The following is a 12,703-nucleotide window of genomic DNA, read 5'->3' as shown; positions in this document are numbered from 1 at the left end:
CCGAAGAGAGCAGCCCAGCTACGCTCTGGAACGACGAGGGGCAGAAGGAGCTGGAGGCCGAACAGGACGAGTGGATCGCGGAGACGGCGGCAACCCAATGGAAGCTGTTCTTCAGCTGCCGCGGCCACGACCCGCGAGCTGAGCGAACGCCCCACCGGAAGCCGCAGCTACAGGCTGACGGCACCGCTTCCCGGATTCCCTGCGGCTACGATCCGCAGGCTTGCGGAGTTGACCGGGCGATCCAGGCGCCTCGGTCACCCCACCGTCCTGACCTCCTGACCAGGCCGAACAGTGGACCGAACGTCGGAGACAGCGACGTCGAATCTACGACGCATCGGCGGGCCCAACGACGTGTCGCCGGAAGCCGCGACGACGAGGTGACGTGGCCACGTCGATGGACATAATGTAAATACTTTGGACTTATGAATTTTAATATCTGAGGACTCTGAGGGATTATCTATGATTAACTCGTGCTGTAAATTGTTTGTTTTGTGCTGTTGTCTTTGCCGTTTGTTTTTACGATTATAAATGTTTGTCTTAAACGTTCGACTTGTCCCTGTCTGTCTTTAGTCCACCGAAATCCGTGACAACTAGAATATCGGCTATCCCCGTTTGTTCTCTGATCCACACCGCTCCCTTCCTGTGTCTTAACGTTACTCCTAAGATTTTTCGTTCCATCGCTCTTTGTGCGGTCCTTAACTTATTCTCAGCTTCTTTGTTAACCTCCAAGTTTCTGCCCCATATGTTAGCACCGGTAGAATGCAATGATTGTACACTTTTCTTTTCAACGACAGTGGTAAGCTTCCAGTTACGATTTGGAAATGCCTGCGGTGCGCACTCCAACGCAATTTTATTCTTCTGTAAATTTTTCTAGTGATCAGGGTCCCCTGTGAGTAATTGACCTAGATAAACGTACTCGCTTACAGACTCTAGAGGCTCACTGGCGATCCGGAATTCTTGTTCCCTTGCCAGGCTATTGAACATTATCTTTGTCTTCTGCATATTCATCTTCAACCCAATTCCTTACACTTTCTCGATTAAGGTCCTCAATCATTTGCTGTAATTCGTCTCCATTGTTGCTGAATAGGACAATGTCATCTGCAAACCGAAGGTTTCTGAGATATTCGCCGTTGATCCTCACTGCTAAGCCTTCCCAGTCTAAGAGCTAGAATACTTCTTCTAAGCATGCAGTGAATAGAATTGAAGAGATTGTGTCTCCTTGCTTGACCCCTTTCTTGATAGGTAACTTTCTACTTTTCTTGTGGAGAACCAAGGTAGCTGTGGAATCCTTGTAGATGTTTGCTAAGATATTCACGTATGCCTCCTGTACTCCTTGATTACGCAATGCCTCTATCACTGCTGGTATCTCTACTGAATCAAATGCCTTTTCATAATCTATGAAAGCCATATAGAGAGGTTGATTGTACTCCGCAGATTTCTCGATTACCTGATTGATGACATGGATATGATCCGTCGTAGAATATCCCTTCCTGAAGCCAGCCTGTTCTTTCGTTGGCTGATGACAAGTGTTGCCCTGATTCTAATGGAAATTATCTTGGTGAATATTTTATACAATACATAAAGCAAGCTAATGGGTCTATAATTCTTCAATTCTTTAACGTCTCCCTTCTTATGGATTAGTATAATGTTGGCTTTCTTCCAGCTCTCTGGTACATTTGAAGTTGTGAGACATTGCGTATAAAGGGCTGCAAGCTTTTCAAGCGTGATATCTCCTCCATCTTTGATTAAATCTACTGTTATTCCATCTTCTTCAGCAGCTTTTCCCCTGGTCATGTCTCTCAAAGCCTTTCTAGCTTGATCGCTAGTTATAGAAGGAGCCTCTGTATCCGGGTAACAATGTTTCGAATGAAAGTAGCTTGGCTGTTTTGGGCACTGCACATGTCAGTATAGAATGTTTCCGCTGCTTTTACTATGTCATTGAAATTTCTGGTGATATTACCATGCTTATCTTTGAGTGCATACATCTTGCCTTGTCTTATGCCAAGCTTTCTTTTTACTGATTTAATGGCACGGCATGCTAGATGCTAATTCGTCCGTTACGAAAAACGAAAACTTTCTTTTGTACCCGTGGTGAAGTGACAGGTGAAAATTCGATGCAATAGTGTACGCACCTGCCTCCGCGGCGCCATTATAATCGACGACAGGAATACCCGATTGTATGCACGCCTCCAGGAGCAGATGGCTGAGCCGTGAGCTCGCATTAGCGTAGCTCACTGGTACTTCGCCGCCAGTTCCGTGGTACTCTGACAGAGAAAAAGAAAAGAATGTACAGCATGTTGTGAACATACACGGGCGTTGCTTCGTTTTATTTACATGTGATGCTGCATTCTTCAGATAGAGCAGAACCTAATCAGCCCTCATGCGACGCATATTTCGGATGTATTTACGGCGTAGATGCATTACGACACATAGCATCCGTGCTTCTGTTATGTTCCATGTTCCATCTGCTGCCGTCACCGGGCCGACGGACGCGCGCCGTTGCTGCTTTATCTGTTCGAACGCGTCACGCAAGCAAGCCGATAACTGTCCCCACCTAAGCAGTATATATCTTACACCGTGCCCTGTGGTACAGCAGGCGTTTAACCGTCGAGTCCAATGTTGCGGCACTGAATGTAGCGACCGCGTTGGCGCATTTTCCTTAATTGTGTGCTTCGACGCCGCCGTGCTCATTGTGAAAGTTCGCGGCGTCCATGCGTTAGCGCGTTACCCGTGTTCACGAAATCAATCGTCACTGTAACTTTTAAAAAAATTGCCTTAGGCCGATAGTACAATTGTAACCCTTGAGCTAATTTACACGAGGAGGCGGCAATTACTATTACACTAAATCAAAAAGCTTAATTTTATATTTCGCATAATTACACTAATGAAGTTTTAATTATAATTTTACGGCACCTATTTAAATATTCAAACTAGATCCGGTGAGTTCGGAAGTGCATTCACTTAGAACGAATTCTCTGGACTACACAGTTTCCAGATACTAATTTTCAACGTGTCCGACGAAATACATTGGCGTTGCAGTTACTTTCGTGCTACAATGCATAAAACACCATTTTCCTAAAAAAGTAAGTGGCACAAGAGTACACCCTTTCATTTTTTTCATAATATCCTGCGAGCGTCGCCCGCGCGGCGTGTCAGTCGCCTTGTAGCGGTGAGGGGCGGCGATATCGGCGCCAGTACGCCCTGGCGTGCAAGGCGACCTCCTGTTCGAATGTATTAAGGCCCAACCGCATGCATGCGATATTCAAGCGACAGCTTCAAGCGACGCGACAGGCACACCCTGTCGCGCTGTCGTGTCGCGGCGTGGAGCAACCACATGAACGCGACATCGCGAAAAAGAGTAGCGACGGATTTACTTTGTGCGAATAAATGTTATCTTGCGCGCGTAAAGAAATCTCAATTTTATCAAAAGATCAATGTTTTATCTAGACCTAGCTAAAATATGCTATCATCCCCAGTGAAAATCCGTCCCATGCATCCTCAGTCGAACTCCGTCTCATGCCGCCAGCGTAAGGTGCCGAGGCGCCATCTGTTGAGTAAAACTTAAAACACTTTCTCGGCTCTCGGTGGCGTCTTAGGCCTAACAGCGTCAAAACAAAACAACCGATCTCAATAATAACGACAAGAGAGCGCCGATACTGAGTCTTCAGCTAGCGATGAGGTGAAGCGATGACTGATTGTACTATTTATTTTTTGCTGTCACAGCAGAGAGCAAGTTGCAAGAGCGAATTCAGATCGAAGCGGGCAGACTGATTGCTGCCATGTTGTTGTGCAATCGCAGTCTCCAGCGGATGTTGTCGCGCTGACTTCCGGGCGACAAGCGAGATTTTCTGGCTGGCCAGAAACCGGCGACACGACCAGCGACAGCCACAGATAGCCCTCCGCGATGGCAAAACCTGTCGCTCAGTCGCCGTCGCTGTCGCTCGAAAATCGCGTGCATGCGGTTGCGCCTTTATGCTGCAACGTTCGCTTCAGGAGGGCCCCTCGCCGCTACAAGTCCGCTGACAGGCTGTATGGTCGACGTCTGCGCGATATTACTAAAGAAAGTCGCAGTTTCGACCGAAAGGCAAAGCATCTATTCTGATAGCAAATTAATGATCAGCTATACAAAGTAAGGATTGTAGTTTTATCGGCCGTACAAACTTGTAAACATAGGCACACTAACTAAATTGAAAAGCATGGTGTCACGCGCGCACAAGCCACGGCCGCTGGATAAAAAAGAACACCGCATATCCACGGGGTGAATGATGATGAGTGGGCGAAGCTCCGGAGGGAATCATCGGTAAACCGTGAATCTTCCGTGTAATTCGCCCAGTCTCGCCGCACTAAATCGAACGATTGACTTCCACCAATGACACGCGCCATATGTGACGTCATTCCTATTTTATAACAGCGCCCTTCATTATAATTGCACCATCTCCCGCTTAAGGGGACGCTAGCACAAACGCGTTAGAAACGTGCAGTACTCTAAGGGGAAGAGGCCACAGCGTCTTACGCAGCCGTTTACACATGCCGGAACGTGCGCCGCGTTTGCCGACGCCATCAGCGTTTATGAATACGGGGGTAAGGCGGAGAGGCCACAGCGTCTTACACCAGCTTCTTGCACGGGCCGTAACGCGCTAGCACAAACGCGTTAGAAACGCGCAGTCTTTCGTTAATGTTGGGTATTTATTGCCATCGTGGTGCGTCTGTCCATGTGCGCTTCGTGGCGTAGTGGTTAGCGCCACGCGTTCAGAAGCGAGGGGTCCCTGGTTCGATTCCGCTACGGCCACAACTCTCGGATTTTTTTTCTCATAAAAGTAGACGTGGCTACCTACTACGACGACTACTACTACTACTACAGAGGAGGGACAGACCCACACCCTAAGGAGCTTCGCCCCTAAAAAGGTGCGGCCTGCCGCGTGCATCGAGAACGGTGTGATCCGCCGCGGCGCCACTCGTCGGGGGCTGTTGTCTGGCATCGGCATAGCAAATGCGTCAGGAAAGCGCTTGGAACGCCGTCGCGCGTGCTAGCCGATGGCACGTTCCATCGCTATGGAGCCTACATGCAACGCCGTTTGGGTTGCATGTAGGCTCCCTATCCATCGCCGATGACTAGCGCCGTTCGGCCCAGCCAAGCGGCCGACAGTCCAACTACGGCTGTCACATTCGCTCCCATTGCAACGCGCCCGAATCGGCAGGCCGCACCTTTTTTCTTTATCTAGTGGCCGTGCACAAGCAAACATGAACGCATCTCACTCGACGAGTGCGGAAATTGTGTCAAAACGTTGAAGTGATTCAGCGCGGCAGCAGCAGCAAGCGAATTGAGCTTCATGCCGGCGCACGCATTGAGGGGACGCTGCGAGTGCGCGACCGGTTTGGACGTGCAGCGCACCGGCTCCATCGATTTTCGATCGGAAACCCGGACTACCTCTTCGGACCCCCACGAAAATCTCACCACCGTCACCAGAATGTGATCCGGTTCATCTGGATACCTTAATCCCGCAAGTGGACCCCTTCTACGTCTTTTACGGGCGAGCTACGTCTCGCCGCCGGAGGCGATGCCGCTCGGGCTAACGGCCAAGGCGCATTCCCGGCAAAGCGGGCGGCCGGCCCCGCACCGCGACCGCAATCCTGGCGGACACCCAAGTTGGATATGACCCTCACAGCATGATGTGGACCACCGTCCCGTCCTCGGAAAGCAGACCGGAGCTGCCCCAACCCTTCAAGAGCGCCGCTCTAGCTGCCGCGGTCGCTCACCGAGAGCAAGCGAGTAACGCAGTAACGGCAGCTTTCGCCAACGCGGCGTCCCCGGACGCTGCTGCTGACGCCGAAGCTCGTACCTGCTCCCCAACTCTCGCGCGGCCTGCACCGCGCTCCGCGGACCCGCAACAGCGGAAGAAGGGGCCTTTGTAGCAACGTCAACCTTACAGAAGCCGTAAGCAACAGACTTCGTCGTTGTACTCAAACCCCGGACGCAGTTATCCCTCGCCATTGGTTTCCCTGAGAACGGGGCTCGTCGCGCGCTCATCGCCCACCTTGGAGCGACCGCGACCCGGCTGGTAACAGTTGTGATGGTGCGGGAACAAAATCTCATTTTGACTTACACCTCGAACCCGCAAATAGTGGACAAACTTATCGGTGAAATTGCGGTTACCTCACCCGCCGGACCAGTGCCCCTGTTCGGGTACCTGCATGCGGACACTCAAGACTCCTGTTATGCAGTAGTGACGGTGCGCAGCTCCGACACCGAAGCCACTCCTGTGAAGCCTCTACTGGCCTGAAGGCGAAATCTTACACGTCCGGCGATTGGGCACCTCCAATAAGGTGCGTCTGACTTTTTCGGCAAGGTGAAGCTCAGGCACGTCTCTTACGACACCCTGCTGATTCCGGTGCAACCGTACAAGAAAACTGTACCAGCGTGCGGTCGGTGCGGTTCCGTTGGGCAGCGACCCGACGCCTGCCCCGGCTCCAAACCAGACCTCTGCGGCATCTGCGGAAAAGCGGTGCCGCTCACGGATGGCACCGACGCCCCTCACGAGTGTACGCCCAGGTGCGCTTTGGTGCCGGACCCCACGTCACCGCGGACCAGTGCTGTAAGGAGTGCTACAGGGCTCCGCCACCCAAATCACCCAATCCTCCACCGGAGGGTCCAGCCGGTCCCAAGAAGCGAAAACGTCGACGCCCACGGAAACCGAGGAAGACGGGCCCTCGGGCTTCGCCGCAGAGGGCTAAACCCCCTGCCACCAACCCTACCCCACCCCCGCACCCTGACGCGGGGGCTATCGGATCTTCCCTGTGAGGCCAAACTCCGGAGGGACCCCCAACCAGGAAGTCCACTGCGAGGCAGGTTTCTCACGCCTCACCCAAACCACACCTGCCGTCACCTGAGCCCAAACCTACTGCCCAGGGGGATTTCTCGTGGGCCACCCGCGTCCGGCAAGGACCCCAGGTGAGCGGCTCGGGTGGGGCAGCCTCTCCACCCCCACCATCCACGATCCCTCACCCCAAGCCGCCGACCCCTCCCACACCCGCCCGGGATCAAATTGCAATCTGCCAGCTACAGGCCCAGGTTGCCTCGTTAACGCAGGCGGTGGTTGCGCTCGCGAACCTCTTGCCCTCACCTAACGCGACAACCTCCGGGCAGGCGCCTGAGGCGGTGGATAGTGCCCCCTCTGAACACAGGGACACGAAGGCACCCCTCGCCCCGATTGAGGCACGTGTTAGCAGCTTAGAGGCCCATGTGGCATCCACAAAGACTACGATGGAGGACCGATTGGCCGCCGCCCTCCAAACCGTTGTCGACCGCATCCCGGGCATGATAGTTGCCCAGTTGCCCCAACACGCTTTCAGCACCCGTCGCCCCACACTTAAACGGATATCTAAGCCACAAGCACCCCGACCCTCCCCCCCCCCCCACGTGGCCGCGGTTGCAAGACAGTCCAAAGTTTCGATCGCAACCTCGGATGTAAGCACCGGATCGAGCAGCGGAGCCCCTATGGACCTCTATGCTCTCCTGGAGGCCCCCCAAATTTCTAGCTCCCACGATGGCGGGCTACGGCTCTAGATCGCACCGCGGCCGCGCAAATTCGGATCCAATTACAATCCTACAATGTAACTGCCGGGGACCCAAAGCACGCACTAAGCGGGATGCTCTCCGGCTCCACTTGGAAACCTATTCACATCTGCCCGCGGTAGTGGCTCTTCAGGAAACGGGCGAGCACGCCGCCCTCAGAAATTATAAGTGTACCAAAGGGATGCGCAAACCGCACTATGCGTGCATCGAAATTACACCGCCAATTCGGTGGATCTCGACTGCGATCCACTTTACTCTTATGTTATGTTGACTCTCCTCCCGCTTAGGAGGCAGGACCCGTCCATACGCATCCTCAACATCTACAGTTCACCTAAACAGCCTCACGTTACTTACGCCGACGTTTTTAGCAAAGTCCAAACAGTGGCAGCCAGGGAGCCGCTCGTCATAGTAGGCGGTTTTAATGCCCCTAGTCCCCAATGGGGTTTCCGTAAGGAGGAACGACGTGGTAGGAAACTGGCGGAACTTCTTTCCATCATGGGCCTGACCATCCAAACGGACCCTGCACATCCGACCCGCATTGGTAACTCCGTGACTCGAGACACATGTCCCGATCTCACACTCACCAAGAACATAAGGCATGCAGAGTGGCTCAATACCGAGGAAACCCTCGGCAGTGACCACTGCATTCTTCTCATCATAATCCGAAAGCACCCCCTTACCGGTCCCCACCACCAAGCGAAACTTTCGGACTGAACCAAATTCCGTTCGGATTACACGAATCCGACTTCCGTAGCTCACCAGGGCTACGCCACTTGGTCTCAGCACCTCGTGACGTCACTTCATCAAAGCAAGCAGACGGTTCAGCTCTCAGAGGCCACGCTGGCGGTGGATAACCATCTCCTGCATCTCTGGGAGGCTCGCCATAGCCTATTCCGCCGATGGCGCCGACAAAAGCATAATCGTCAGCTCAAAATCCACATCGCAGCTCTCACCCAGGAAGCAGACGAGTACGTGGCCCAGCTCGCCGACTCCAATTGGGTAGAATGCTGTAACACTGCCGCCAAGCAGATGTCAAACCGCAACATGGGACGTCTCTTGAGTAGCACTGACAATTGGGCGAGTTGGTACGGATGCATGGTTTCAGAACGGCGCAACAAGGAAGACGACAGACGAAAGAACACACGAACACAAGCGCTTGTGTTCGTGTGTTCTTTCGTCTGTCGTCTTCCTTGTTGCGCCGTTCTGAAACCATGGGACGTCTCTTCAAGGCCGTCATCGACCCTAGCCAAACGCGCACAGAAACGCAAAAACATCTTCAACACGTGTTTCACGCCTATGCAGGTGACGCGGATAAACTAGCACAGGCTCCTAGAGATAGATATCTCTGCAACCAACACGACCCCCTCGGACTGGCGTACTCCTATGCAGGCTCGGAGTATGCATACATGGATCGTTGTTTTCAACTGCAAGATCTGAAGGCGGCCCAGTCCAAAATGAAGCGAGAAACGGCGCCGGGTCGGGATCGAGTGACTGTTAAGCTTTTAGCCAACCTCCCAGACCCGGCATACCTTCACCTCCTAGACTACTTACAATCAAATCTGGGAGGGGCGCGAGCCACTACCGATTGATTGGATAAGGGCTTTAGTCACTTTCATTTCCAAACCGGGCAATTCTATAAACATCGAAAATCTCCGACCCATTTCCTTAACCTCAGTGTGTGGATACAGATAGGCTCTCCGATTACCTCGAGCCCCGCCACACCTTTGCCGAGAGGAGGAGGACAGGACAGGAGGAGGTGTGAGAAGCACATCCAGATCCACTACAAGGGACCAAAGCAGTACAAGGAAGAAAAGATCGAGATCGAGAGGCAGGACCCCGACACCGGCGAGGAACAACGCGGACAAACAGGTGGGTTGGGCAGGGAGACCTTCCATCGCAGATAAGAGCCAATTTAGGTCAAGAAGATAGAAAAAGTCAGTGCGAGGAATGTGAACAACTGAAAAAGATGATAGAGAGACAGAGCGCGCAAATAGACCACCGAAACAAACAGATAGCGAAACTGACGTAACAATTACATAAGCAAGACTAGATGACTAAGTCACTGCTAGCCAAAATCGAAGCTGCAGAAACTAACATACAGGAGGAAACGAACGTGAAACGCAAACTAGCCAAGCGGGACACTCAGCCTGACACGCAGAGTCTACAAGAGGCGGAGGAAGAACCAATGTGGGCCCGACCCCTACAAGAGGTCAGCAAAGCGGTGGCGCAACTCACATGCCAGATGGCGCAGCTAGCAGCGCAAGTGGAGCAAGCTTGCTCAGAGATGGCAAAGACCAGTGCGAAGGGTAGCAAACTAGAAGCCAACGTCAATGAACTCATGCTCGCAAAGAAAAGCAGGAAGAACGCCCCGTACACCAAACCAGGTACTGAAGTGCACCGTACAGGCAGCAGCCTGGACCTGACCAAAGATGGCGCAGCGAACTAAGATTAGGGGGAAAGAAGACACGGTGATTCTCCAGTGGAATTGCCGTGGCTTCAGGAACAAGGCGGGTGAGCTGCAACAACACGTGGATTCACTCGAGAACAAACCAGACGTGATAGTATTACAAGAGATAAACCAACGACCCAGATTCCCTGGGTATGTAACGTATGTGAATCCGATGGAGAAAGAGATGGCAGCATTGGTACGAAATTGTATAGCGGCAACTCAGCACCTGACGGCACAGCGGGGATGCCAACACACCCTCGTGGAGCTGCATAGTCGAGGCATACGAAACACAGAGAACGTGTTTGTACTGAACATGTATTGTAGGCCGACCAAGAAAGGAATAGACATGGCGGGAACAATACAGGACGCAGTGAGCAAGGCAGGCTCCCGGCCGCTGCTCGTACTGGGGGATTTCAACGCCCCTCACACGACATGGGGATACCGCTTCTGTTCGAAAAGAGGGAGAGAACTAGCACATTTGATAGAACAGCACAACTTGACCCTACTCAACGAGCCCGACACCCCCACCCGCATGGGCACGAGCACGACCAGAGACACTACGCCGGACCTCTCGCTCCTGATGGGGACTCTGGATGTCTCATGGCAAAACGTGGGAACGAATCTGGGGTCGGACCACGACATAATCAGAATCACAATCAGAGGTCCCACCCTTAAGGTGAAGACGGGCACGGCGAGGATTACCAATTGGTATAAGCTCAGAAAGGAGCAAGAAGAGGAATCGGATGAGGAAGAATGGACAATAAGACAGACGTACGAGACCTGGGAGAAACAACAGCTCGACACCGTAGAAAAACACACGCAAAAGATCGCGACCACTCACCAAACCCCCCGTATAGACGCCAGACTGGCACACCTGTGGGAAACGAGAAGTAGCCTAACCGAACGCTGGAAAAGGCAGAGACACAACAAGAAGTTACGCAAGAGGATACGGGAAATAAACGACAAGGCGGCAGAGTATGCGGCAGATTTATGTAAAGAAAGCTGGCTCGATCTGTGCGACAGCCTACAAGGAACCCTATCCACCCGCAAAACGTGGCAGCTCCTCAGGCACCTCATCGACCCGATGACAAGCAAGAGCGAGACAAACAGGAGTACGGCTCGGACCCTGAACAATTACGAGGGGGACGTGGAGAAACTAATGGAAGACATGAAAAACAAATACATCAAGACGGAGAAGAGCAAGGATCGGCCGGGACCGTACCGAGGCCTCCCCAACGAGAAATTGGACAAGCCCTTTACGGGCCCGGAACTAAGAATTGCCATAGCAGAGAGCAACCAGAAGAGCGCTGCGGGGCCGGACACCGTCACGTACCGACTACTAAACAACTTGAGCGACAGAGCGAGAGCAGAGCTCCTCAGGCACATGAATGAGACCTGGGAAAGCGGCAAACTGCCAAGAAGCTGGAAGGAGGCAGAGGTTAGGTTCATTCCAAAACAGGGAAAACCGCCGCACATCGACAATTTGAGACCCATCTCCCACACGTCCTGCGTGGGCAAGGTGATGGAAAGGATGGTATTAAATAGACTACAGAGACACTTGGACAGAACCAACCAAATTCCGGACACCATGTTTGGTTTCCAAAAGCACCTGAGCACGCAGGACGTGCTCATACAGATCAAAGAAGAGGTCATGAAGGAGGCCACGAGGCATTCGCCACGCGCCATACATGCGCGTGGCGAATATGCGCTTGACCTCAAGGGAGCGTTTGACAACGTCTCCCACGTTAGCATCCTGACCAACCTCCAGAGCACTGGCTGTGGAGAACGGACGTATAACTACGGACGATGTTTGCTAACAGATCGGAAAGCAAGAATCAGAGTGGGGGAGGAAGTATCCCCGCTTATCGAGTTGGGCAGTAGGGGGACCCCTCAAGGCACGGTCCTTTCGCCCCTGTTGTTCAACATGGCACTCCTGCACCTGCCCAAGGCGCTCGAAGCGATTGAAGGCTTGGGGCACGCGCTCTACGCTGACGACGTCTCGCTCTGGACGACGAAGGCTGGATCCCACGGATGGATGCAAGACACGCTACATGCAGACGGCGGCGGAAGTGGTGGACAAATATGCCAAGGAATGCGGCCTAAGATGCTCGCCACAAAAGTCGGAACTGGTGGTAGTACGACAACGGGCGCCGAAAAGACTCAAGGAAGATATTAGAGTGGTGCTAGACGGAGAAGACATTTTGCCGGGCCCCAGTGTCAAGATCCTGGGACTGGTGATACAAGCAAACAACAAGGCGGAGGCGTCTGTGAGAAAGCTAAAGCACACGACGGAGCAAATACATCACATGCTCCGCAGAGTGGCGATGAGACGCAGAGGAATGAAAGAGAACGACATCCTGAGGCTCGTACAGGCCTTCGTGATTTCCCGAATTACGTACGTGGCACCGTATCTCCTGCTGAGCACGGTCGAAAGGAACCAGATCGGCGTGATGACCCGAAACGCAATCAAGCAAGCCATAGTAGTCCCGATGAGTGCCTCCACGGACAAACTCATGAGGTTGGGCCTGCATAACACGGTGGACGAACTGATAGAGGGCCACCTCTCCAGCCAGAAGCATCGCCTAAGTCAAACGAAGGCCGGCAGAAGAGTCCTGAAGAAGATCGGCTGGGAGGAGACGAGACAGACGGAGCGAGGACGACTACTAGACGTCTGGCTAGAA

General features: G+C 53.0%; 1 protein-coding gene across 1 annotated transcript; it reads left to right on the top strand.

Annotated features, from left to right (window-relative positions):
• Positions 1 to 10,194: 10,194 nt before the first annotated feature.
• On the top strand, positions 10,195 to 12,198 carry LOC119435475 (uncharacterized). The gene is made up of 2 exons (XM_037702324.1): positions 10,195 to 11,541; positions 11,629 to 12,198. Exons 1-2 carry the CDS (start codon positions 10,195 to 10,197, stop codon positions 12,196 to 12,198), a joined length of 1,917 nt encoding a protein of 638 aa, XP_037558252.1.
• The last annotated feature ends 505 nt before the right edge of the window (positions 12,199 to 12,703 follow it).

The sequence above is a fragment of the Dermacentor silvarum genome, unplaced genomic scaffold, assembly GCF_013339745.2.
Source record: "Dermacentor silvarum isolate Dsil-2018 unplaced genomic scaffold, BIME_Dsil_1.4 Seq734, whole genome shotgun sequence".
Taxonomy (NCBI): domain Eukaryota; kingdom Metazoa; phylum Arthropoda; class Arachnida; order Ixodida; family Ixodidae; genus Dermacentor; species Dermacentor silvarum.
This window is presented reverse-complemented; position numbering and strand designations above follow the sequence as displayed.